This window comes from Phaseolus vulgaris, chromosome 2 (genome assembly GCF_000499845.2).
Source record: "Phaseolus vulgaris cultivar G19833 chromosome 2, P. vulgaris v2.0, whole genome shotgun sequence".
NCBI classification, from domain to species: Eukaryota; Viridiplantae; Streptophyta; class Magnoliopsida; order Fabales; family Fabaceae; genus Phaseolus; species Phaseolus vulgaris.
In genome coordinates, this window is record NC_023758.2 from 49328312 (window position 1) to 49353099 (window position 24788).

The 24788-nt window shown below is 34.4% G+C and overlaps 2 protein-coding genes across 2 annotated transcripts in view; one reads left to right on the forward strand and one right to left on the reverse strand.

Moving 5' to 3' along the window:
* Window positions 1-24788, forward strand: part of LOC137813029 (intermembrane lipid transfer protein VPS13-like) — a 51301-nt gene that overhangs the window by 10930 nt on the left and 15583 nt on the right. Inside the window, 25 exon segments of the mRNA XM_068615304.1 lie at window positions 96-175; window positions 1385-1534; window positions 6076-6139; window positions 6415-6516; window positions 8098-8289; window positions 8744-8871; window positions 9372-9522; window positions 9997-10089; window positions 10200-10301; window positions 12090-12148; window positions 12234-12336; window positions 16027-16212; window positions 16319-16435; window positions 16572-16852; window positions 17452-18554; window positions 18557-19018; window positions 19131-20275; window positions 20513-20641; window positions 20742-20897; window positions 21499-22071; window positions 22174-22245; window positions 22343-22747; window positions 22862-23045; window positions 23125-23863; window positions 24211-24327. Coding sequence (XP_068471405.1) covers window positions 96-175; window positions 1385-1534; window positions 6076-6139; window positions 6415-6516; window positions 8098-8289; window positions 8744-8871; window positions 9372-9522; window positions 9997-10089; window positions 10200-10301; window positions 12090-12148; window positions 12234-12336; window positions 16027-16212; window positions 16319-16435; window positions 16572-16852; window positions 17452-18554; window positions 18557-19018; window positions 19131-20275; window positions 20513-20641; window positions 20742-20897; window positions 21499-22071; window positions 22174-22245; window positions 22343-22747; window positions 22862-23045; window positions 23125-23863; window positions 24211-24327 — 6893 coding nt within the window.
* The window catches only part of LOC137813030 (intermembrane lipid transfer protein VPS13-like), a 30836-nt gene continuing 21341 nt past the window's right edge, over window positions 15294-24788 (reverse strand). Inside the window, exon 6 of the mRNA XM_068615307.1 lies at window positions 15294-15602. Within this exon, the coding sequence (XP_068471408.1) occupies window positions 15579-15602 (24 nt within the window). The 3' untranslated portion in view covers window positions 15294-15578. The remainder of the gene's footprint in view (window positions 15603-24788) is intronic.

Here is a 24788-nt window from a genome sequence, read left to right on the forward strand (position 1 = left end):
GGACTTTGACAATTTAACTAATATGTTGGTATTTATCTTTTTTGTGTTTGACCTACATTGTTTATAGTAGTTCTAATTTTGTCTTCATTTATCAGGTTATATCCTTAGACGAGGTTCAGTTACAGCACATGTGTCTTGTGTGGGACTATATTTGCACTTGTAGATTAAGAGAAAAGTAAGTTCCTTGCCAGAAGCTTGACTTGAAATATGAGGAAAAACAATTAAATACACTTTGTATTTTCAGAGTGTGCAACAATTTATACGGCCTTAGTCATAAAAACTTATGCTGGAACTATGGCATAATTGAGTCTGATTACAACAAATAAGAAAATCTCGACTAATCAATTTTAATAAGGAAAATCAATCGCAAAAAGGAAAGAGGAAATAAACACATTAAGCTCATGCTGCACATGTTACAACAGCTTGTAACAGTTTTTGTACTGTTAAAGAAGTACCTTCTGGATATACTTTCACATGATGTATAAATATTTTTTTGTATAGAAACAAAATATTGATATATATAAAGTGAAACACGAAGCAAGGTTAAAACACTGACAGTTATTTATTGTTCACCTAATTATTTTTCTGACAATTTTGATTCTAGAAAAAAAATTGTAGAAACTCTTCAGCTGCTCAGATAAGTTCGCCAATCTACTATTAAAAATAAAAAAATGTCAGTCTGTGTCACTTTTGCTTATTGCAGTAGTTAGACCAGTAGATGTGAAAAATATTTCCAGTTATTGACTGCTCAGTTATTCTAATATAATATCAACAGTACAAAGCTCTTTTATGAATTCCTAGTATATTCATTGATTTATGCTTTTCATCTATTGTAAATTGCGAAAAGGTTTATCTAGGAATACATGGTTCCACCCACCAGTTGTATAATTCTCGTCTTCTGCACAAAAGCTAGATCTAACTTCAGCACAAACCATGCACAACTTCATTATACACATTAGTTATCTGAGTTGAAGCTAAAACTGGTTTCAGACATCCAGTTCTTATGCTGAATAGTATAAAAGAAGGATCAAAACTGAATACTTTTTCAGTGTCTCAGGATTTTGTAATTCATTGACAGAGCAAAACTGGATTCAGACTTTCAGTTGTTACATTTGATAACAGAAGGATTGTGTAAATACTTGGTACTTGCATCAATTACTCTATAGCTCCTTCAAATCGTTGGTTATCCTAATGTAATTAATTTCTTCTTTTTCCTTCCATGAGAATTAACTGGTGAAAATTATCTTTCTACGATCAGCTTGATAGCTATTATTCTAATTGTATGCTGCCTTTTGGTCAATTCTTGCTTTTTGAATGAAATTGTCTCTTTTATGTTAAAAGTATAGCTTTAGGTTTTTGAAATTTTTATCATTATATTATATAGGTATGGACGCTTTCGCCCCTGGCATTGTCTTTTACCAAGAAAATGTGAAGGTTGGCAAATATTTTGGTGGCACTATGCACAACAATCAGTTCTTTCCGATGTTCGTAGGAAGTTGAAGAAAACATCATGGAGATATTTTGGCGATCGATTGTAAGTTCGATTGTAAGTTCTTGTAATATAATTTCGCTCTCAATAAAGGTTGTGTTTGATTTCGTTTTGTGTCATGGACGCCAATGACATGCGAGGGAGGGATTGGTGTTCAATGTGAAAGTGGGATTTGTGTAAAACACAGTCAGTACATGAAACTGCAAATTTTTTGTTGTGTAATATTCAGTATATGCTTACCCTTTTGGTTGCTTGTGGTTGTGAAGTATTCCTTCACATGTTTTATTTAGAAGCAATAGGCAGAAAACTAAAATGTAATCTGCAGTGAAAGGTAAAATTGAACAATGAAAAACTTCAGCTTACAACATACATACTGTTTAAGCTAAAACCAAAATGTGAGGACAGTTATTAGTTATAGCTGACTCTGGTAGAAACTCAAATATATGAAGTATATACAGAGGAGATAGCCTTGGAGACCAGTATTCTCTCCCTGTGGCAGTTGAATGGCAGTTGAAGATAGGTGAAAGACCAAGGGTAACTTAACTACATAAACTCTGAATCTCAAAGACAGAAATCTAGTAGGAGATATTTTTTTTTTGACAAGGTCAGCCCATTGATTAAGATTAGGATGTGTTTAACAAGGAGTGTGTTAGCTAGGATTTTCTTTTATGAAAGGAGAGGAAGTTCCATATGCTTAGTCCTTGTCTCCTAATATGATGTATAGGGTTTTGTTAGCAGTGGTGGAGCTTGGTAGGGTCGGAAGGGGGCCATGGCCCCACCAAACGTTTTTGCAATGTTGATCACATTCATGGTTATCGAACTCGCGAGTCAACTCGTTGACTTGTCCGAGTTTACGTGTCCACTTTGCCTTACCGAGTTAACTCGGTACTAAACTCGTTTTAGGGGTAAACTCGGTGGACTCGGCACGGACTCGGTGAAATTGCAGTGGACTTGCGACTCTGGTCCGAGTTGGCGAGTCCAACTGGGTTCTTTTTAAACCCCAAAACGGTGTCGTTTGTGTTTGCATGTGGACTGCGTCTTCTTCGTGTTCTTCTGTGGAGTGCGGCAGTAGATCGAGCGGAGTGTGCCATAATCGCGGGTCGCGGGTTGTATATTTTTTAAGGAATGTCTGGGAGGGAGTGGATCAAATTCAAGTGAGGTCAATAGAACTGCATCTTCTAATAGAAGTAAAAATGCTCTAGAAGACTATTAATTTTTTTATAATATGAAAGTAGACTCTTACGAGTCTACGAGTCGAGTCTACGGAGCTCCCACGAGTCTACGTAGACTCGCGAGTTTGACAACCTTGATCACATTACATTGAATACCACTTTGTTTTATTAACATTACTTTGTTCCCCCTTAAATTAATGATTTTAAATGACGATTTTTGGTTTAAGATCGAATTTCCAAATTGTCCTCTTTTATCTCATTCCCATTCTCATTACTCTCTAAAAGATTGAAGAGAGAAAGAAAAGATTGAAGAGAGAAAGAGAAAGAGAAAGATACGAGAGAAGAATGTATTATTTAGTATTGCTCTATATCAAAAAACAGAAGAAAGTGGGTATTTATAATACCCAATACTGCATAAGATGCGGGTAAAGCACTTTTAATTGCTATAACTAACACTCTTTTCCTTTTAGTGCCTTTCTATGTCACTTGCGTTTCTCTTCCCTTCCCTTTCCATCTTATCCTCTCTCTTTCTCCCTCAATATCTCTTACCATCTCAATTCCTTCTCTCTTGTTGCCTTCATTTCATCCCACCAAATCTAATGATGTTTGTTGTGTATCTATAGGCTAGTGCACCAAGGAAGAGTTTATTTGAGGTGTCTATGTTTAGTCGAGGTAGAGTAAGGCATTCTGGTTTTCTTTGAAGAATAATAAGTGACTTGGTTGTCTTAGAAGTAGGTGAAAGTTGTGCGGGTTGTCATTGGATGCGTTTAATTTAGTTCAATTATTATTTGAATTTAGCGGCTAAACTTGACTACAAAGTGGTTGTTATTGTATGGGTTTGATTTCTCCCACAAATCTCTCCTCCACTGCTAGATTTTCCTTCTTTGCACCCTATTGTTGCCGATGCACCTTGTCATTGACAAGCCTTAATCCATAGGTGTCATTGTCATCGACAAACCTAGAAAAGCACGTTTGGGAAAAGCTCATTCATGAAGGTATAGTTTATGATCCATAAAACTTGATCTGGAAATTCTGTTTTGGAAATCTTGTTCTTGAATGCATTTTATGTCTCAGATTCTTTTCTTGAAATTCTACTGTTCTTGAAATTCTGTTATGAAAATCCTGATCCGAAAATCATGTTCTGGAAATTCTAGAAAGCTTGTTCCGAAAGATTTCCAGAACAGGTATTCCAAAAGTCACTATATGAAGGAGACCCTGGTCATTTTAAAAATTATGGGGGTGTTGTTGGAAATTAGGTGAGTGGAGGAAAAAGCCTTTTTTTAAATTTGTTTGTATTGAGCCTTTATTAGACCTTGTATATGTTTTTATTTTTTTTTGTAATTACGGACTTTTTTTTTTTAATTTTAGGCCATTGTTTCCTGCACCCAATGATTTTTGACCTGCATCCAATCAACTTTTGAATTTTCAAAATTGCCCTTCATTCTGGAATTGAAAATCCAGAAATAAAAAGTACATTTCAGAAAAGAAAATTTGGAATAGTTTTTTGTGTTTATTAGGAAAATAGATTCTGGAAACGTATTTCGGAAAATGGATTCCAGAATCTAGAAAAGTGTTCTTGAAATCCAAATCCAGAATGTATTTTGATCTGCACCCCTATTATTTAAAAACTAAAAGGGCATTTTTGTAATTTCACATTTAGCATTAACTGCAGGTTCAAAAACTTTGGGTGTAGGAAGCAATTGCTTTAGTTTTAAGAGGTTTGTTAGATGGGTCTAGTAGTGTTTGGGCCCATGAGTACAAGGTCCCTACTATATAAGCCTTATATTGGAGTTTCTTTATCTTTTATTCCTTCCACATTTTCTGTTTTGTCTATTTTTTTTTTTGATCAGCAAAGAATAAAATTAAATTAAGAGGGATACAAAAGGGGTATCCCAACCCTTAGTTTGGTGGAAATTGTGGGAAATAATCCTGCACAAGGATAGTTGTCTATCAGGGTTGATTAGAAGAACTACCTCCTCTGGTTTCACTGGAGGAATCAGTTATCAAGCGACATTGTTGCATCATGATCTTGTTAACTTCGAAATTCCTTCGAAGTATCTAAAGATTGCTAGTCTTGATGCATATTGCGCATCCAATTTTGATTTTTCTTGGGACAATGAGCCAGCTCTTACTTTCTTGTCTCAATCTTTAATTTTGTATGTTATGCTCACATGTGTTATTGGATCCAAATCATTGAGGAAACTTTGGATGGTATTTTGATTCAACACTAATTACAGTTCTGCTACTAAGATCCCTTTGAAGTATGCAATGGTAAAGATCCACTATTCCTTTTGATGGGCTTTATGTTCGAAGGTTGATGGGGTGAGAATTTGATGGGCATTACAATCTGTTCTAAGGTTGATGGGGTGAACCGTCTCTCGTAGTATTGGGTATTGGGTTTACCAAATTATCAGTTCTTCTAAAGTTTTGGTTTCCAAAATTAGTCAGTTTGAAGATTACTGTATCAGCAGTACCACATTAATCTGCCCCGGATTTTTGTGGATGAGTTAGTCTAAAAAATATGAACCATCTTTACTTCACTCGTCATTTTTGTGACTATTTAATTTGGTGACAAAAATCTACGGGGACTAAATTGAGGGCTTACTCTAATGATTTTATGAAGGTGGGTTGGTGGTTTAAATTTTGTGGAGTTAGTGAATAGTTTAGGCAATTCTGTTATATAGTTAGAGAGGAAGATTTAATATTTTGAGGGAGTCTTTTGCACCTTCATTTTGTTATGGAAAAGGAATGTTTTTGTGGCTTCTCATTGGTGTTCTGCTCATAGGACATTCTGATACTTGGTTAAACAGGACAGATTTCTGCATCTCAATTTTTATATTCTTTGTATTGACTTTATATTGCATAGAATATGTTCTGTTATCTATAAAACTGAAACTGCATCTGTCTTCTGTGATAAATTATGTCCTTATTTTGATAAAAGTTGTTCTAGGAATAGAAAGAGAGAAGAGTGCACTATGATGGAGAAAAAGGAATCATTGGACTAGTAAAAGGAAAGTCAAAAGAGTTTGCAAAAGCAAAACTTTAAAACATATCTGTAAAAGGGCTGGTCACTTTGCATATCAGCTGTACTGATACCCTGAAATAGACCAACATTGTATCATTTGCAAATTATAAGTGTGAAAAAGTAACTTCCTCAGTTCTTATAGTTAGGACCTTGATTAAACCCCTTTCTATAGCTCTGGACAACATTGTCTGTCAAGTTTGTTTGTTGTACTTATTATGTATAGTACTTGTATCTTTAAATTTTTGTCTTCCTTTTCTTACTTTTAGGGCACCAAAAGAAAGAGAAATGTAGTAGTATACTTGATTTCCTTATGATTTGTGTTGTTATGCAGTCTCTCCTTCACATTCATCTACCTTGTCTTAGTAATTCTTTATGTTTCCTGGATGCAGAAGTTTTCGACGGAAATATATGAATTTGTACAAGACTAAGTTGGATTTTCTCCAACAAGAACAGGTGGTTTCTTTTCCTTCTTCTTTCTTTGAAAAATATTGATAGGAACCAAAATATATGTTATAATATAACCAAACTATGGAATGATTTAATTTTGGTAATTAGGATGCGTTTGATATGTGCCATATAGTTTTTTCTCTATTAATTCAGTTTTGTCATGTAGTTTAGCCACACACGGTTTTCATTACATTTCTCATTTTCTCTTTTCAACACACATGGTTTAGAATATTTATTTTGTAATGTGTCCTGTTAATGACGATTAGATTTTTGTTTATTAGCTAGTTGATGATGACGTTCTTCAAGATTTGGAGCAAATGGAGAAAGAATCAGATTTAGATGATATATTGAATTATCGATCTGCTGCAGAATCTGAGATGCAGGTATGCTCCAAGTTATTTATTGAAAAATCAGTGTTCATTTGTTGCTGTTATATTCCTTATTTGACATGCATATTTTATTCAACTTTGAAATCCGAGAAATGTTTGTTTTTGGGATATTCTCTATTACACAAGGGTTATAAGTGTCTATCATGAAGTGGCAAAGTATATAACTCCAAAGATGTTCTGTTTGATGAACATAGGTTTCCTTGTACTGATTCCTTTCCTAATGCTCCCAAATCTGTCAAAGATCTTAATTTGTATTTTAGTATAAGTCGAGCTCCTTTGCCAATAACTTCTGTTACACTTGAGTCTATTAATATGCCATCTATCACCTCTAACCTATTATCTTCTGAGTTTGTTTCTGTTCGTAATATAACTACAATGGTTAACACTCATCTTAAGCATAATAGATCTAAATCTGGTATTCTGTAGTCCAGAATTCATCCCTCATTGTTTCTCTCTCATTCCGTACCTAAACATTTTAAGCAAGCACATGAGGATGCTAATCGGTTGGCTGCGATGCAGCATGTATACAATGCACTTATGAAGTAGGAATAGGATGCACTTATGCAACAAAATATACGGGACTTAGTATCTCTACCTCCTAATAGACAAGCTGTTGGCTGTAAGTGGGTTTTTAGATTCAAGGAAAATGCATATGACTCTTGGAAACAACAAGTTGAACCTATCATAAAGTCACTCAGACTTCACAAATTTGTTGTAAATCCTGTGATTCCTCCGCGTTTCCTTTATGATGATGACTGTGCCTCTGGAACAATGAATCTGACCTATGAAGAATGGGAAGTCCAAGATCAAATATTGCTTTTTTGGCTTCAATCAACAATGTCTAAGTCTATCTTGTCCCGCATTCCATGGACGATATTTTTAGCTTACATCTCTTGCCAAACCTTTGTCATTGAAAGCATTTTGTAATGTTGATTAGGCATGTGATATTGATGATAGACGTTCTACCTCGAGAGCGACCATTTTTTCTGGGTTCCAATTTAATATCTTGGTGGTTCCGCAAACAGCAAGTCACTGCTCGTTTTAGCACAAAGAATGAGTACAAAAGTTTGGCTCGAAGTTCTACTGAATTAAGATGGCTTCCTACTTCGTTCACTGAATTGCAAGTTTCATTAACTAATCCTATTCTACTTTGTGATAATCAAAGTGCTTTCTATTGCTCACAATCCGGTGCTTCACAGTGGCATTAAACACATGGATATTGATGTTTTCTTTGTGTGAGAAAAGATTATGGTCAAACAACTCTATCATATTCCCATTCTTTATCAATGGGCAGATGTGCTGACCTAACCTATATCTTCCTCTTGTTTTGATTTTCTTAAAGGAAATCTCCACTTGAAGAGTGTTTTACTGTTAGCTTTTATAGCTGTCAGTTATTACTGGCAATAGCTTTTGTTGTGAGCGGTTGCCTATAAATAATCTTGTAAGATTCTTATTTCATAAGAGTGAAAATCGTAAATAGTTCAGTTTGTTAACGAAGTTTTCTATCTTTCATTTTCTTCAAGACATTTTGAGATGTGTGATTTGTTTTCAAATGTTCTCCTTTAATGTTTACAGGAATTTCTTTCAAGGTGTTCTACTCCTAACGATGGCAAGTTTAACACTGATATTCCTACAGAGAAGTCTTGCAATGATGAACATACAGTTAAATCTCGGGGATGGTTAAATTGGCTTTCTCGTGGTATGCTTGGTGCAGGGGGAACCGATGATTCAAGTCAATTTTCTGGAGTTGTGTCATATGATGTTAAGGTACATGCATGTGTCAATGCACTTGCTGTTGTTTGGCTGAAACTAGTAGAAATAAATACTAAAAAAATATGATAGGGACTTGAGTACTGTTGGGTACCTAATGTTACTTCTAGTTGTATAAGATGCTTGGTAGAGTATTGAAGTGTTTTGTCACCCCCCTTAATAGTATGTTATTTAGGTTGGGTGACGACTAACTGATTAAAATAAATATCTCAAATAATCAATCATAATTCTAAACAATGAGAAGCTGGCTATATTTGTTGGTGAGAGAATTGATTTTTTTTTTGCTTTTCTGTTAGCTCAGAACATTTCTGTATGCAAATGAATTTTGAACATCAGAATCACATACTGCATTGTGTAATTTCTGTTTGACATCACCAACACTTAAACCAAAAATTCCATTTTTTTTATCTTACAGTACGGCCCTTATCAGTTGCTTTCTGTATTTTTGCAGGATATGTCTGAAGCAACTGAATTTCATCCTCTAGTTTCGTCTAGCTCTGATGCTGCTGTAAAGCATGAATTATACATTTTTTCAATGATGTTTAAGATTGATCAGATTTCTGCTACGTTATGTAGCAAGTATGGTGCTCTATTCGTTGTTCACAAGCATTTTAAGATACTTTTCTCACATCATTCATGTTAGAGTAATGCTTTGTTCTGAAGTACGTGTCATACTGTTTATACTGTTTAATTTAATGTTTCTTTCCCAGCTGTTAGCCTTGTAGTTAGAACTCAGTCTGGAGTATATGAGTGAGATCACTTACTGTATTTAAAGGAACCTGTTAGAGGTTCATTCCTTCTAATTTCAAAATGGTGAAATCTGTGTTTTAACTCCCCAAACTCGTTTTCCCTCACTTTCTCCTTGATTTTTATCAATTCAGCACTTTATGATTTTTTTATTTAAAAGAATTAGAACATAATCTCAATTTTAGAATGCTACTCAGTTTTTCATTTACTAAACTCCGTCTCTTTGAGATGATTGTTATGTGTGATATGAAATAGAACATGTTGCTATGTACTAGGACTCTTTAGTAGTCAACTAATATGTTTTTTTCCCAATCTTTCTTTCATTTTCTAAGGTGGCATGCTAAAGGAATTGCAGAAATAATTGTTGAAGGTGGAACCATCGAGTCTAAGATCTACAAAGATCATGGAATTGTTATATCCAAATTCAAATCTGGGAAAATGGTTGATCTAAGCAACAAGAAAGTTGTTGTACATATTCAAGGGGTATCATTCTTATAATTTTTTCTGTATATTGAATAAACAAGTAAAACAATTTGGGTATTTTGTTTCTTCTTTCCTTAATTGGTGGTATTGCAACTTCTTTCTGCATCCAGTGGTTATTAATATTTATAATTTTTTCTATATCCACCGAACCTTTGTAAGCTTCCAGTTTCTTTAACAGATATTTTTTGCTCTTGGCATTTTTACTGATCGACACTCATTGCCAGAGAGTAGTGTTACTTTTATGGCCATTTGATAGAGTTTTCCCCAGTTTGATATAAACCTTGCTGTGACAATTTTCCATTTAACACACATTGTGTTATTCCCAATTTTATTTTACTGGATTCCTAAGATTATTTCATTTCAATGTAAAAAAGATAGAACAGAATGCTAGGAACTTCAACCAATAGTTATTCTACTTATACTATTTCAATTTCAATTCTGTTGACACCGATGGTTATATACTTTGATTTGCAGCCTGTTGAAAATCATTTATTGGACAATTTGGATAATTCTTGCAGCATTCGAGTAAAATTTTCATCTCAGGGAGATATGGACATGTCAGTGAAGGTATCCAACACTGTGTAGTAAGTTGCGAGCATTGATATGCTTGTGTATGTATGCATATTCAAAGCTGAAATGTCCTGTTATATAATTTTCTTTTCCAATTGTGTTAACAGGGAGTAGTCAAACAACTTGAAGTGACAGTTGATACAAACATTTTATCAAATTTGTTCGAGTTTTATGATGTCTTTACGTCCTTCAAATTTCATAATGAAAGGGTATGAACTATTTTTATTGATGTCCTGTTATCAGTATTATTTTCCTTATTCCTTGTTTCTAATATTGCTAGAGTTCTGACAGACAAAAATATTTTTAAAATTTGAACATGGGATTGTTTTATGCTCTTTGCCTTTGTAAGATAGGAAGTGGTTTGGGGGAAACTGTACCCATTGTAGGTTCAGGTCTCTATTTGCATTTAGTAAATTAGGCTATTAATGCAATGTAGATGGTATTGGCACATTAATCACATGCGTAATACACCCTCTCAAGTTGGATCATCATTGTTAATTGTGTATACGTTAACAAGCTCATAAACCCTACTCCCATCAAGTGTCTTTTTGAAAGTGAGCTGTTTATTCTTTACTAATGTCCATTGTGTATCAGTCCTTGAATATTTTCATGAATTAAGAGGCAACTGACTTCTGTGTGTTTAGTTGTTTATGAGCGTCAAAATCCCATAATTTATGCTGCAGTGAATATTTCCTTGTACAATTTTAATTACATAATTGTGTGATTTAATTACATTTCATAATTAGGAGGATTAATAGGCTGACAGTATATTTTATATTTATTGTACAATATCATTGATGCTGAACTGTAGGGTAGATATTCATCATAAATTAAGATTTTTTCCGTTATTAAATCTTTGTATTCTATTTAAGAGCAATTGCACTTCTATGAATAATATCAAAAATAGTTTTTTCTGACATGGTATCCACGATAAAAAATCCTTGGGAACCACATATAATCAAATGTGCAGCATTGCTGTAAAGCCACACCCCTTTCTTTCTTTTGTTGTATTCATTTGCGTAGTCTACATTGTTGCAACACCACAACCCTTCCTTTCTTCCACTGTATTCCTTCTAGGCTTGCATTAGCATACTTCAAACCTAAAAACTGCCCGATACTCAAAAACCTCATCCACTACAAAGTTCAGAATAGAGGAGCTTCTAAAATTAAGGGATTTCTGCACATTAACAAAACCTGCAAACAGAAGCAACTCCTCTTTAGCATTCACAGGTAATATTGCTTACTCCTATGCACTCAAAATGCCTAAAACTCCTCTAAAGATGTATGGGTAGCTGATTCTGGAGCCATAGACCATATGACTCAATCATATATTGGGTTTATATATAAACCCTGTCCAAGCAACAAAAAATTGCACTTGGTGATGGAACTTTCACTAAGAATCTTATTCTGAAGGCTGTTTTGCATGTGCCCAAATTGTTTGCCAATTTGATTTCTGTTCACAAGCTCATAGTGGATTTATATTGTTTGGGGCTTTTGAATCCTACAACTTTCCAATTTCAAGATTAGGAAACGTGCAAGGTAATTGGACTTGCTAAGCAAGACAAGGGGCTCTACCTTTCAGAGGACGCTAACAAGTCGCGTAGCTCTAAGAGTCGACTTCTTGTCTTTGATGTCAGAAACAACTCTCTAATAAAGAAATAAATCTGGTCACGCCAGCTTTGTTTAGGTCATCCATCATTAAGTAGGAAACTAAATCCTAAATAGGAAAGAAATTATTGCCATAATGAATTATCTAAAAATTAGCTAAACAAAAACGGTAATTGAGTATTCATACAGAAAATTGCATATTTACCAACTATATAGGGAAACAAATCAACCAACACAAACGAAATATTAACAGAAATATTTCTGAGGATCAAATAGAGACTTTTTCCTAGTTTGATTCCTTGTTGACAAATAGTAGTTCATGTTGAGGATGATATATATTTTTATTTGTATTTTGGTGATAAATTTCTGTTGTTTATGTTGAAAAGCAGGTGTTGTTGTCACTGAATGGAATTGAAAATGACAATATTAGACTCTTATCCAAAGCAGAGTAAGTTGTAATGTCAGGTTACACTTTTATGTGAAATCATCTCTCAAACAATGATGGTAACATTTGGGTTTCTTTCAATTTGCAGATATATTTCTGTAAACCATAACAAAGTTGTGTGGGATGTTACTATTGGTGATGTTTCTGTTTATTTTCCTTGGAGGAATACAACATCGGAGTATAGCAACTTGGTAACTACTGTATATTACCAAACTAGATATATTGTGTCCAATATTGTTTGATGACATCAGTGAACTAATTAGTTTAACTGTGGAATGAAAAGGCATGCGATATTACACTGAGTAGTAGTGAAAATTGTATCCATTTATTCACTAACCTTCAAATCAACATAAATCCAACAAATCTTTGCAATCATAACAATATAACTTAATAGATTGGATCGACAATTACTAGTAGATGATTTATTATTGAGTTTCAAAGGGAGAAGGAGAAGACATTTGATATAAGTTTATGAAATTAGTGTAAATGATTCAACCCATGTACAATTAAGTGTCATTAGGTATATACTGTTTCAGAGATTAGAAGCACTAGCTTCTAGCAGAAGCTTTCAAGACCTCTAACTAACATTAAGTTGGTAAGTGATTAATTACAGATGTCCTACTGAACTACTGCTATACTAATAAAGGAAAAGTGCAGAACAAAACTTTCCTCCAATATGTGTATTTGTTGGATGCTTTATAGATATTTTGTGTATGGGTTTGGGCCCATCCTATCAATGTTGTCAAATTCAAGAATCGTAAGAGGATCATAAAGGCAATAAGGATTGTAACTCGACTCGGAAGAGTTAGAAAAGTTCTATTCATAAACTTGTGCATGTGTGAAAAAGAATATAGATGAACAAGTTAAAAATAAAATTAATATAGATTATAAAAATAACATAATAAGTTGTTTAGTAAGATCCTGTTCAAAACTACAAATAGGTCATCTTCTGTGTAGAATTTCAAGGAAATACATAGTGAACAAAACAACAGAAGAACAAAAGTGAGAGCAAAACAACATGAGTGCAAAAAGAGGGCAAAAAGCTAGTCGCAATGATGATGGTTGTTCGACAACTGTGGCAGCGGTAGTGTCAACGTCATGAGGTGCTTGACCCCACAAATTGGTGTTCACAATCGTCAAACCTAGCTTCTCGAGATGGGAAGGATCGATTTGGCGCATGATCCCTCGATTTGGATAGCAATATTGCAATCTCGCCAACTTTTTCAATTTGGCATCTATGTTAGCTCGACCCCTCCTCTATACTTGTGGGTTCGAGCAAGTTTGTGAGTTTACTCGCGATTTTGACAAAATTGATCCCTATGTAATGTGATGTATGATATATTATATTTCAGGTTTGGTCTACTAACATACATACAATACAAGGGGATTCTATCACATAACTCTTCCATTTCTCTGTAAACCCTCCATAATGTTCGTTAGAACAACACGTCAAGATATCGGACAAAAAATGGTGTTATAGGAGTAATGGCTTGTTGCATTTTCATCCAAAAATAGTTATATGAGGAGAGAACTTATAGAGAGGAAATTTTTGTTAACAAGTAGTAAAGAAAAAAACTATATTTTTAATGGAAGCATTTTGGTTTTTTCTTTTTTGTCATTGATGGATAGGATTATTTTATAATATGTTTTTAACATAATAATTGGACTAATGGTTTATTTATTATCTAAACCTTGTAAATTTTACATCCCTATGGTTAAACTACTCTGCATTTTTGAACATTTTTTTTGGTTATGGTAAGCAATGGATGTTCTTCAACTTTGAGGCACTTTTCTTGGTTTTGTAATACATTTTATCATGAAATAGTGATTCAGTGTATTTTGTTGTTTATGTTGTCAGGCAATTTTGTTGGAATGAAATGATTTCATTGATATTTCTTAAATATGACCTTTGTTTTTCTATTTATCATATAATAGTTTTGGAGGATAGATGGTATATTTTGTTAGAGATGCCACATCGACTAAAGATATTGATATTTCATAATATAATTGGGTGCAAACTTCACCTTATAAGTTGGTTTTGTAAGATGTAGTTAGGTTTAAAGTTCACTTCTTAATATGGTTTCACAATCATTTAGAGCCTATCCTAGCAAGAGTCTGTAGGGCTTATTAGGCCACCCGCTATCGGGTCGTCATCGGACCACCCATAAATATATAGTCCTACGCACGAGTTGATAGGTCTTGGCGTGAGGGGTGTGTGTTTGAGATCCGACATTGACTAGAGATAAGGATATTTCATAGTATATAAGTGGGTGCAATCCTTATCTTCGAAGCCGATTTTTTAAGGTTGATTTTCGCTTAAAGTTCACTTCTAAATACTTCATATCACTAGCAATCATAGAATTGCAAAAAAAAAAAACTTATTTCATCTGTAGTTCAGTATCACTGGCCTGCTGTTAGCTACTGAAGGGATCATTTATGTTGATAGTGTATATTGAAACAAAAATTTGCACTGAGTTTCAACAATTTGGTTGAGTATTAATGGCCTGCTGTTAGCTATTGAAGGGATCAGTTATGTTGAGAGTGTATATTCAAACAAAAATGTCAACTGCGAGATATCTGAGCAAATGTAGTCTGCAGAGAATAAATATGGAATGTCTAAAGGCTGATCTTCTTTTTGCCACTGTTTTCTTTGTTTTCATCCCAGTTCTTATATTTCATTAATTCATAGTTGCATATTCTTATTCTTATTAAAATTTTGTTTAAGTTCTGATTCAGTTGTCATTATTTCCCTAGACATTCTTGGTAGGCTCTGTAATCCTCTTCTTTTCTTTATCCAAAGTAATAATAAATCAAGATAGAAAGGGATTAAAATATAAGAGCTCTCAAACTATGCCATGAGATAAGAAAAAAAGAAAAATTATGAAATGAAACATGTAACACAATATGCCAAACTCTCTATAGATCAACCCAAGACACCATTCGACTACTTGTCCCAAATGAACTCTTGAGGCAGCATGTTAGTTATAGCAGTTAAATATGTTTTACCTGCATCTTATGCAGTATTGGGTATTATAAATACCCACTCTTTTCTGTTATTTGTAACACAGTGATATACTGAATAATACATTTTTCTATCGTCTCTCTCTTTCTCTCCTTCAATCTTTCCTTTCTCTCTCCAATCTTTTATGGTATCAAGAGCAAGCTATGGCTTCATCATCAACCACTGCAAACAATTCTTAAAATTTTTCTTCAAAACCCGAGACTCTTCTTCCTCACATTTTTCATACACCCATACCCCTGAAGCTTGATTCAGATAATTTCTTGGTCTGGAGACAACAAGTCACTACAACTCTCCGCAGCCTTGATCTTCTTCACTTCTTGGATGACTCATATCTTCTTGGCTCATGTATCCCACTGCGTCACTTCTTGGATGGCTCATATCTTCTTGGATATGTTTGTACATTCCTTCATCCTAGAGTTGTCCTCTTGATTGGGTCTACAAAAATAAACAAAAGCCCAATTAGACCCATATTTGCAATTAAATCAATAAACAACCTCTAGGTCTTCATCCTCCTTATCATGTGGTTGTGTGTGGCTGGAGGCTCTGCCATCAGTTTGTCTCCTTCTTAAAAATGTGAAAGAGGCGTTTGATCATATTGAATGGCAACAAGTCACGAATGTTGAAATACATACACTTGAACATAATGATACATGGAAGTTAGTTCCTTTTTCCATTTGGATAGAAGATCTATTGGACAACTTCTGTTAATGTTAATTAATTTTAAGTTGAAATCTAACAACAATTGTTTTTTTTTCACCATACTAACTCTGAAAGTTTTATCATCAGTAATTTTTTACTTGCACTTCGGTTCATAATTATTTTTCATTTTATGCTTCTTATTGATGATGTTTTTGAGCAGGTAATGAATTCAAGATCTATATGTTTTAAGTCCACAAATGGTCTTGAATATTTTTCTTCAAAAGTTGAGGAGCAACCCTATTCTGTGAAGAAATTTTTAAATTCATTATCCACATTTGGGCTTTGTATGGGCATCCAACTTCAAGATCTATATCAGTTTTTTGATGTTACACTAGATGATTTTATGGTAAGGCTGTTAGTCTACATGTTCTTGCGGTTTTTTTTTTTTTTTTACATTTGTTATCCATCGTTTTTTATTTTGGTAACTATTGAATTGCTTCTAAATACTTCAGATCACCGCGATAAATTCTGACCAGTCAAAAAGAATTTCTATTCTTGAGAAATTTAGTGTTTCGTTCTTCTTGGCATTTTGCTTGATCCCAGAGGAGACCATTTTGAAGCAATTAGAGGTGATTACTTTTTGTGATATGGAGTAAAATAACTTGAACATGTACTTAATACAATCTTGTCTCCCATGCAGTAATTTTCTGTTCTTTTTCTGTGTTCTTTCCCCATCTCTGGATACCTTATACTTCCTAATTTCAGGTTTATGTATCTATTGAATCACTTAAAGCACACTTCTCTCCTTCAATATATGGTGCATTCATAGAATTGATGAACCATATGGCCACATTGCATTTAATGGGTGAATTTGGAGTCTTAAACTCCTCACATCCTCCCAATATTGTTTCAGTTGTGCCAGCATATTCTACTTTTGGCATATCTATTGTTTCAAAAATTGATTTGGTTGATTTGGAAGTTCACCTTGAATATGATGGAGATAGCCACTCAGAGCTCATGGTTTCCTTACAAAATTTGGTCGTAAGGTACGTTCAATATAATGCATTTGACTGCCATTTTCTCCATACTTTTATATTAAATTGTGATTGTTGAAACTTTTACTTTGTTATTTAATCTCTATGGAGGGGCCATTCTTGTATGTCATTTTTGTGCTTGTTTTATGTGAATTACATTTGATTAGAACTTTGTCAATATCTAGCTAGACTTTTCATTTTGACTGTGGTAATGAGTAACACAGCATCCATCATCAATTTAAACTGTTCACCTTCACTATTTATATCGGGATATTCGTGTTTTTTGTTGTGAAACTTTTGATACCTTTTTGTGCAAAAAGTAATGAAGAGAGCATGCAAAGGATTCCAAATGACGGGTGCATTGCCTGGTGGATGAATTCGTCCTCTCTGAAAGCAGAGTTGAACTCCTAATACTTGGATTTGTAAATCAGCTCTAAGAATGTTTGAGTGTCACGACAGTGTTCTGTTTTCTTGTTGCTTTAGATTGGTTTATGTATATCTATGATATCTGAATGCATTTGGAAATTTGTCTTAACCATTATAGCCCCGACGAAGCAAATTATAGATATTTTCAAAATTCAAATCTTCACATTTTGCTTTACTGTTTGCAGGTATGTTTCTACAGAATTTGAAGAGTTTTTTGTCAGTACGAAGTCTGTAGTTATCGGTGCTAACAAAATGAAAGAAGACAGCCATGTGCTTTTATCTGGGAATTTATTATCGCCTGGTTCTACAGTTGGAGAAGACTGTGTTCCTGGACCAAATATTGAATTTGATCAACATTCTGATATGGCTTTGCTTGCTGATTCTTGTTTTATTATGCATTATAAATCTTCCAGAACTGATGTGGTTAGTCATAGGACTTTTATGTACTTAAGTAATACTGATATCCACTGCTACCCTCTTATTACTGGACTGCTCATTGGATTCTTTCATAGGTTGTCTGCCTATACTAGCAGTTTTGAGAAATCCTGTGGCAGAAATACTGTTGACTTTTCAAAAAAATTTGCGGGTTTAGGGTTACAGAAGTTTGGCTTCTCAAATTATTTTAATTCTGGTTCCACTGATTCTGCTTGCATTCCAATGGATTCCTTTCCTTTTGTAACAATTCACAATTCTGGTTCTCTTGGTAATCTAGAGAGCGCACTTATACATGGCAGTGGTGACTGGAGAAATTGTTTTACCGCGAGGGACAGAAAAGTAGAAAATTCCAACATAAATATGAGGGTAGGGTCCAAAATGTTCCAAGTCTTTCCCTCAAAATCCAAATCTGATTTTGGATCTGCTCATGAACCGGAGATTGTGAGCAACTGTGATATTTTCCATACTGAATTACACCTATCTGGAATAAGAACACATTTTCATGACTCATCATGCATTATTGGGACAATCAATGTGCCTACATGTAAGTCTTCTTTATTATTTTGTGAAGACAGTATGGATATAGTGTCTTCTTGTGAAGGATTGGTTCTTACATCATCTTGGGGCCCACTAAATTTTCAAGATTATCTATGGGGTCCCTCTTCACCCAATTTGTCTCCTATTTTAAATATACGAATCAGGAAAGGACAGAATATCTCTTCAACTTCTGATTTGGAAATAACCATTGGCATCCAGCATGTCTACTGCATGTTACCTTCTGAATATCTCTCCATTATTATTGGTTACTTCTCATTATCTGATTGGAATGGTGCTTCTTGTGAACAGTATTCCTCTGGGAGCACAGTGATATAGATGTTGAAAGTGAAATGAAGATTATGTATAAATTTGAAATCTTGGACTCTAATATAATTTTTCCAGTGGAAAGTAATGACCATCAGTTTATAAAGATTGAAATGCCACAGCTTTATTGTAGTTTCACTGAGAGTTCTGGTGTTGATGATGTTTTAAAAAGCATTCCTCCTGAATGTTCAGTTCCTATTCATAAGCTTGCCAAAAGAAATGATTGTTTAAATGTGTTTGGACGAGACTTGATTGTATTATTCCTTCTTTACAAGAATGATTTGCCTGGCTTAGGAACAATTGAGCGGAATACAGAATTTCTAACAAGTGCTTTAATTGCACCCATAAATGCTGATGTTTGGGTTAGAATTCCTTATGAAAGCAAATCTGACTTGAAAAGCACTTCATCAATATGTTTCATGACAAGCATCAGCAGTTGTCATGTTGTTGCAGAAGGTATTTTTTTTCTACTTATTTTGCGTTCCCTCCTACTTTCTTATTCATTTACTTCACTACTATATTTGTTAGATCATGAAATTGTAATAAAGGAACTTTCCTTCATTAACAGATGACCATTTTTTTGCTGGATGTATGGCAATACGTGATGTTGTTGATGAGTTTTCCTCAATTGATGATCAATCCAAATATTTTAAATCAGATGTTCTGCAATTCCTTCATTCAAAGAGAAGCATGGGGGCAACTCAAACTATTTCTCCAATCATGATGGCCTCAACTATATCAACAGAAGTTAAATGTTGCACACAATCTTTATTTATAAGCTTCTATCACAGAAAAGAAGATTTTATGGTGTTAATAGCCAAGTGTGACTTGGGGTTCACTTGTTCTGCATGCATATTGAATGATTCCTTGGCATACTTAGACTTGCGTTTCTCTACCTTAGTGTTTTACTCTCCACATGATTCTGTTTTAGCAAAATGCAACCAAACCTCCTCTGCCATGTCCGTACTTGGTATTTCTTTTTCTCAATCTAGTGATGGGAAAAATGAACTGGGCCTTTGTCTTTCTTCTGCTGATTTTTGGCTTCATTTGCCTGAGTGGACCGAGGTTGTTAAATTCCTTAATGATTTTCATGCAAATTTTGAAAAAATTCCAGGGCAAGCAATAACAAGTAGTTTGACTGTGAATGCTTCTGAAAGCACCTCAGTACCTTTTACCTCACAAGAGATTAAGAATGATGTCTTAATAATTAAGTCAGAAAAAGTGTGTATTACATTTCACATCCCTGTTTGGGTTGGCGAAGAAGCTTGTGTGGAATTACAGCATGCTGAAGGTCTCAATGTGAAACCTTCAAGTGTATATTCTGAAGCAAAAGATGCAAAGCTTCTTACTGTTTCTTTAAACATGAATGTTTTTGAATTAGTCATAAGAAGCATAGGTATTCAACTGAAGTCCAAAATTGATAAACTAAGCAGTGTAATAATTATAGTTGAGAATGGAAGGCATACATCTTGGCCACTTCTTGATGTAATTGAGGTTGATGTGGTCGCTGTACTCTGTAAGAATCATCCAAACAGCAGCAAACTCAATGTGGAGATTATATGTGATAATGCCAATATTTCACATCCTGCAATTCATTCATGGGGTGCGGTAAAATTTGATGTTCTGGAATCAGGATCTTCTCAAAATTCAATTAGTGGCATTACTTTCAAATTTCGCATGAGGAAGGTTTCTATTCTTATAACTGATGGAAGGGTATGTTGATATCACCTTATGCTACTTTGTATTTCATTTTACTCACATTTGGTTCATTAAATACTAATTGTTTGATTCGTATTTTGGTTTAGGGTTTAGAGTCTAAAATTTTAGTTCCTATATATTCAAACAGTTTTTTAACATTCGCTGACTTATACTTACTGAAATTGGACCATGGATCCAAATACAGTTGATGTTGGGCAAAAAACCTTATTAAGTGTTTTGTGTTCCTTGTAGTGGAGCTATAATGGGCCTGAGCTTGAAGTTCTTGTCAGAAACATCTTTTTTCATATAATTGCAAGTGGAAAGCAGATGGAATGTTCTGTGAATGGGGACCTTCAAGTAAACTACAATAACATAGAAAAGGTGTATTGAATAAAAATTCTCTCTTGATACATACCTTCGTTATTGTTTAAATTATTTTGCATTAACTATTTGCTTGTGGTTGTGTTCTGCTAAATTGAAGGTGTCATGGGAGCCTTTTATTGAGCCTTGGCAGTTTTTGTTGACTTTGGTCAGGGAACAAGAAATGAGTGTTCTGCCGAACAGGTCTGTTTTGACAAATATCGTTCTCAAATCTACAACTCAGCTGAATATTAATATCACAGAATCCTTAGTTGAGGTATATAAAATTGTCCCTTTTTATCAGTTTTTGTAGAAACCTGTTATTTTGTCTTTCTAAATCATTTCTTTCCAGTCAGTTTAGGGGAAACTAAGGAAATAAGTAGTTCAGGTTCTTTGTTTTTGGTGACTGATCATTTTAATAGCCTTACAATGTAATTATTATTATTTTTTCTATGATAGTGGAAAACTAATTTGAAGTATCAGTCCATCCATTTGCCCTGTAGTTATAATATGTAATTCTGTCCACAAATATAAATATATTTTCTTAGCATATCAAATTTATAGTGAAGATTCCAGTTCTGGTTGGTCATGTTTCTATTCTTGTTTACTCCAACTAATTTGATTCCTTTGAATGACTGATCAATTTTGACTTGAAAGGATAGTCTACATTCTACTGTTTATTATATGCTGTTTATGGGAATTTTGATTTTCATATTTAATTTAGACTTTTGGCTTGCATGGTTTTTTGGTCTAGAGTGAAAAAGTAAGATAGCAATCTTGATAATCTTCAATTATTGTTTTGTCTGGTAGTTTTTAATATCTTGTATTTGTCAATAAAAAAAGGTGCAAATTTAGCCTTTGAGTGTTTCTTTTTGCAGTGTCTTTCACGTGCTACAGAGATGTTCTTTGATGCTCCAGGTCTAGTCAGATTGGATGAACATAAAGGCAACAAACTTTTGCATTCACCATGTGCAGAATATATGTCTGCTAGAAAATGTGGTGCTCCTTATGTTTTGCAAAACTTAACTTCAGTGCCTCTTTTATATCATGTATATCATGGGCTTGGCAATGCTGATGGGGTTCGTGGTTCTAATGAGACTCATGCAAAATATGTGCAACCAGGTTCTTCAATTCCGATATACATGGATGAAAATACAGAAAAGAAACTTTCTCGTTTCAGGCCTTCTCATTCTTCTGATAGTTTAAATGAGCAAAGGTCAAATGGATTTGCTCATCATTATATTACTGTACAGCTTGAAGGAACTTCAAGGTCATCTGATCCAATTTCAATGGATTTAGTGGGATTAACATGCTTTGAGGTTAATTTTTCCGAGTCATATAATGAAACTGCCGAGGATAGTAGTCTGAATACAGCCCCTACTTTCGTTGTTCCGGTAGTATTTGATGTTTCGGTGTTGCGCCATAGCAAATTAATACGAATATACTCCACTGTATGTACTAATTGGTTAAACGTTTTCTCTAGAGCCTAATTTTTCTGTTTACGAGGATTCATCCATTTTGCCATCCTTATTAATTAGCTTTTTATTATACAGGTTGTACTTCTAAATGCAACCTCAACAGCTCTTGAGCTGCGGTTTGATATTCCATTTGGTGTATCACCAACGGTACACAATTTTCTCCTGCTATTTAACAATTTCCACAGTTAGTGGTTTGTTATATTTATATAATGTTACTTTATGATGTATCATTTCATTACTTCAGATATTAGGTCCAATACAACCTGGGCAGCAGTTTCCACTTCCACTTCATTTGGCTGAAGCTGGCTGTGTAAGGTGGCGACCAATGGGGAACTCTTACTTGTGGAGTGAAGCTCATAATCTCTCCAATCTTCTTTCAGTTAACAGCAAAGTTGGAAATTTTAAGTCTTTCATCTGCTATCCATCTCATCCAAGTAGTCTACCATTTCGGTGCTGTCTATCTTTCAAGAATATTAGCTTGACTTCATCTGGCTGGCTGAAAACTAAGTTCCCTGACGATGATGTAAAGAAGCACTATATTCATCATTTGATCTTAAGTGCTCCACTAATAATTAACAATTACCTGCCTAAGGATATTTTGTTGATAAGTGAGAGTGGTGGTGTAGACTATACTGTGAGAGTTTCAGAGGTTTGTGATTGTTGTTTTCATTTTATTTGTTCATTTAATTTCTTTGTGTCTGTGTATTTCATCTTCATTACAGGGGTGCAACAGTCTAAAAGACTTAACATATCTTTTTTGTAGGTGGGAACTTCTGTATATCATATTGATCCTTCTCATGACCTTGGACTGGAGATCTGCATTGATGGATTTAAATGTTCTAATTTTAAATTTCCTCGTTTAGAAACTTTCTGCACAATGGCAAAGCTCACTGAAACCAAGTTTACATTTTCTGAAACCCTTAAATTTGAACCAAATAATTCGGATGGTAATTGATTTATCTGTAAATTTTTGTCTGGTATTAGTTTTGTTAGTTCACGCTTAAAAGTATTTTCTTGCCCTTGTAGGTCCAGTATATGTTACTGTAGAGAAAGTGATGGATGCATATTCTGGTTGTAGGGAACTCATCTTTTTCGTTCCCTTTATTTTATATAACTGTATGGGATTTCCCCTGTGTGTCATGGAACCCACTGGTGAAACGAATGAAAGGGGATTTGTCATCCCTTCATATTGTGACAGGGGTAGAAAGGAAATGTTATCTTATAAAAAGGATGGTCTTTCTTTGCTTACATCCAACCATGAATTATCTGCGGAATTACCTCATAATCCAAGGAGTTATATGAAGAATAATACCATTTCTTGCAGAGAGGATGGTAGTGCAAATTCTATTGGCAATTACCATAAGGATTTGGGAAGGCATCAAAGAAAATTTGATTCTATATTTCGAAATCCTTCTTCGGGAAGATTGAAGAGTACACTGAGCTCAAGGATCCAGTCCACTTGGAAGGATTCAGGTTCTGGTAATCATGATCATGAAAAGGTTCGGCCCTGCATTTATTCTCCAAGCCCTGAATCCTCTGCAAGCGATGCTTTTGTTAAAGTCAGTAGATGTTTTGCTGAAGATGTTAAGCAACAGTTGCCTCATTCCTTCTGGTCAAATCCATTTTCTCTGCTACCACCAAGTGGTTCAAGCACTATCCTTGTTCCTCAGTTGACTTCAAATTCTGCATTCATTCTAGCTATGACATCTAGCTCAGTTGCTGAACAATATGCTGGGAGGACAAATGCAATCACTTTCCAGCCTAGGTACATATTGATCTTCATTTATATTGTTATTGATGAAATCCGTTAGTGGACCTACCATTGACGGTGCAGGCTTTGAATGTGGTTGGTTCCTAGACATGGCAGTAAAGCCTCTTTGATGAAATGCTCAAGAGTCTGATCTTACTCTTGATTTTTTTAAACTAGTATAGAAAAATCGTATTGACCAGCATTATTCACCCTTTATTTCAAAAAGGATGTTCATGCTAGGATCTGTGTTGTAGTTGAAAACCATTATGTTGCCGTGTTGTGAATACCTTTAGTTGTAGACAATATACATAATTGTTTATATTAGTGTCTTTTCTTGTAATCGTTGTTATCTAAATGTGCAGATATGTAATCAGCAACGCATGTAGCAAGGAAATATCTTACAAGCAGAAAGGCACTGATGTTATGTTTTATTTAGGAATAGGAAAACATGATCATCTTCACTGGACAGATACAACCAGGTATGTATATTGGATAGTTTGTATTGTGTCTTTATTTAGGACAAGTGTAGTTGTTTGTTTCCACTAGAAAAGAAGGTTCTTTTCAAGATGTTATACACATACCAAGCTCAGTAGTGCTGGATGTAAGAGAGGGTATTTGTGAAAAACCGAAGTCCCACACTGACGACTACAGGTAGTTTCAAAATACAATAAATAAGTGAGGGCAATCCTCACCTTATAGACTGATTTTTGCAGGATTGAGTTAGGTTTAAACCACTTCATAAGATGGTATCATAACTTATCTTAGATTCATTAAAAGGATCACTCATCATGTTATACAGCCCAATAGTGCTGGAAGTGAGAGAGTGTAATGGGAAAAACTGAAGCCCCACATACTACAGAGTGTCAAAATACAGTATATAAGTGAAACAAATTTTATAAGCTGGTTTTGAATCTTTACTTAGGCCTAAAGCACTTTATAA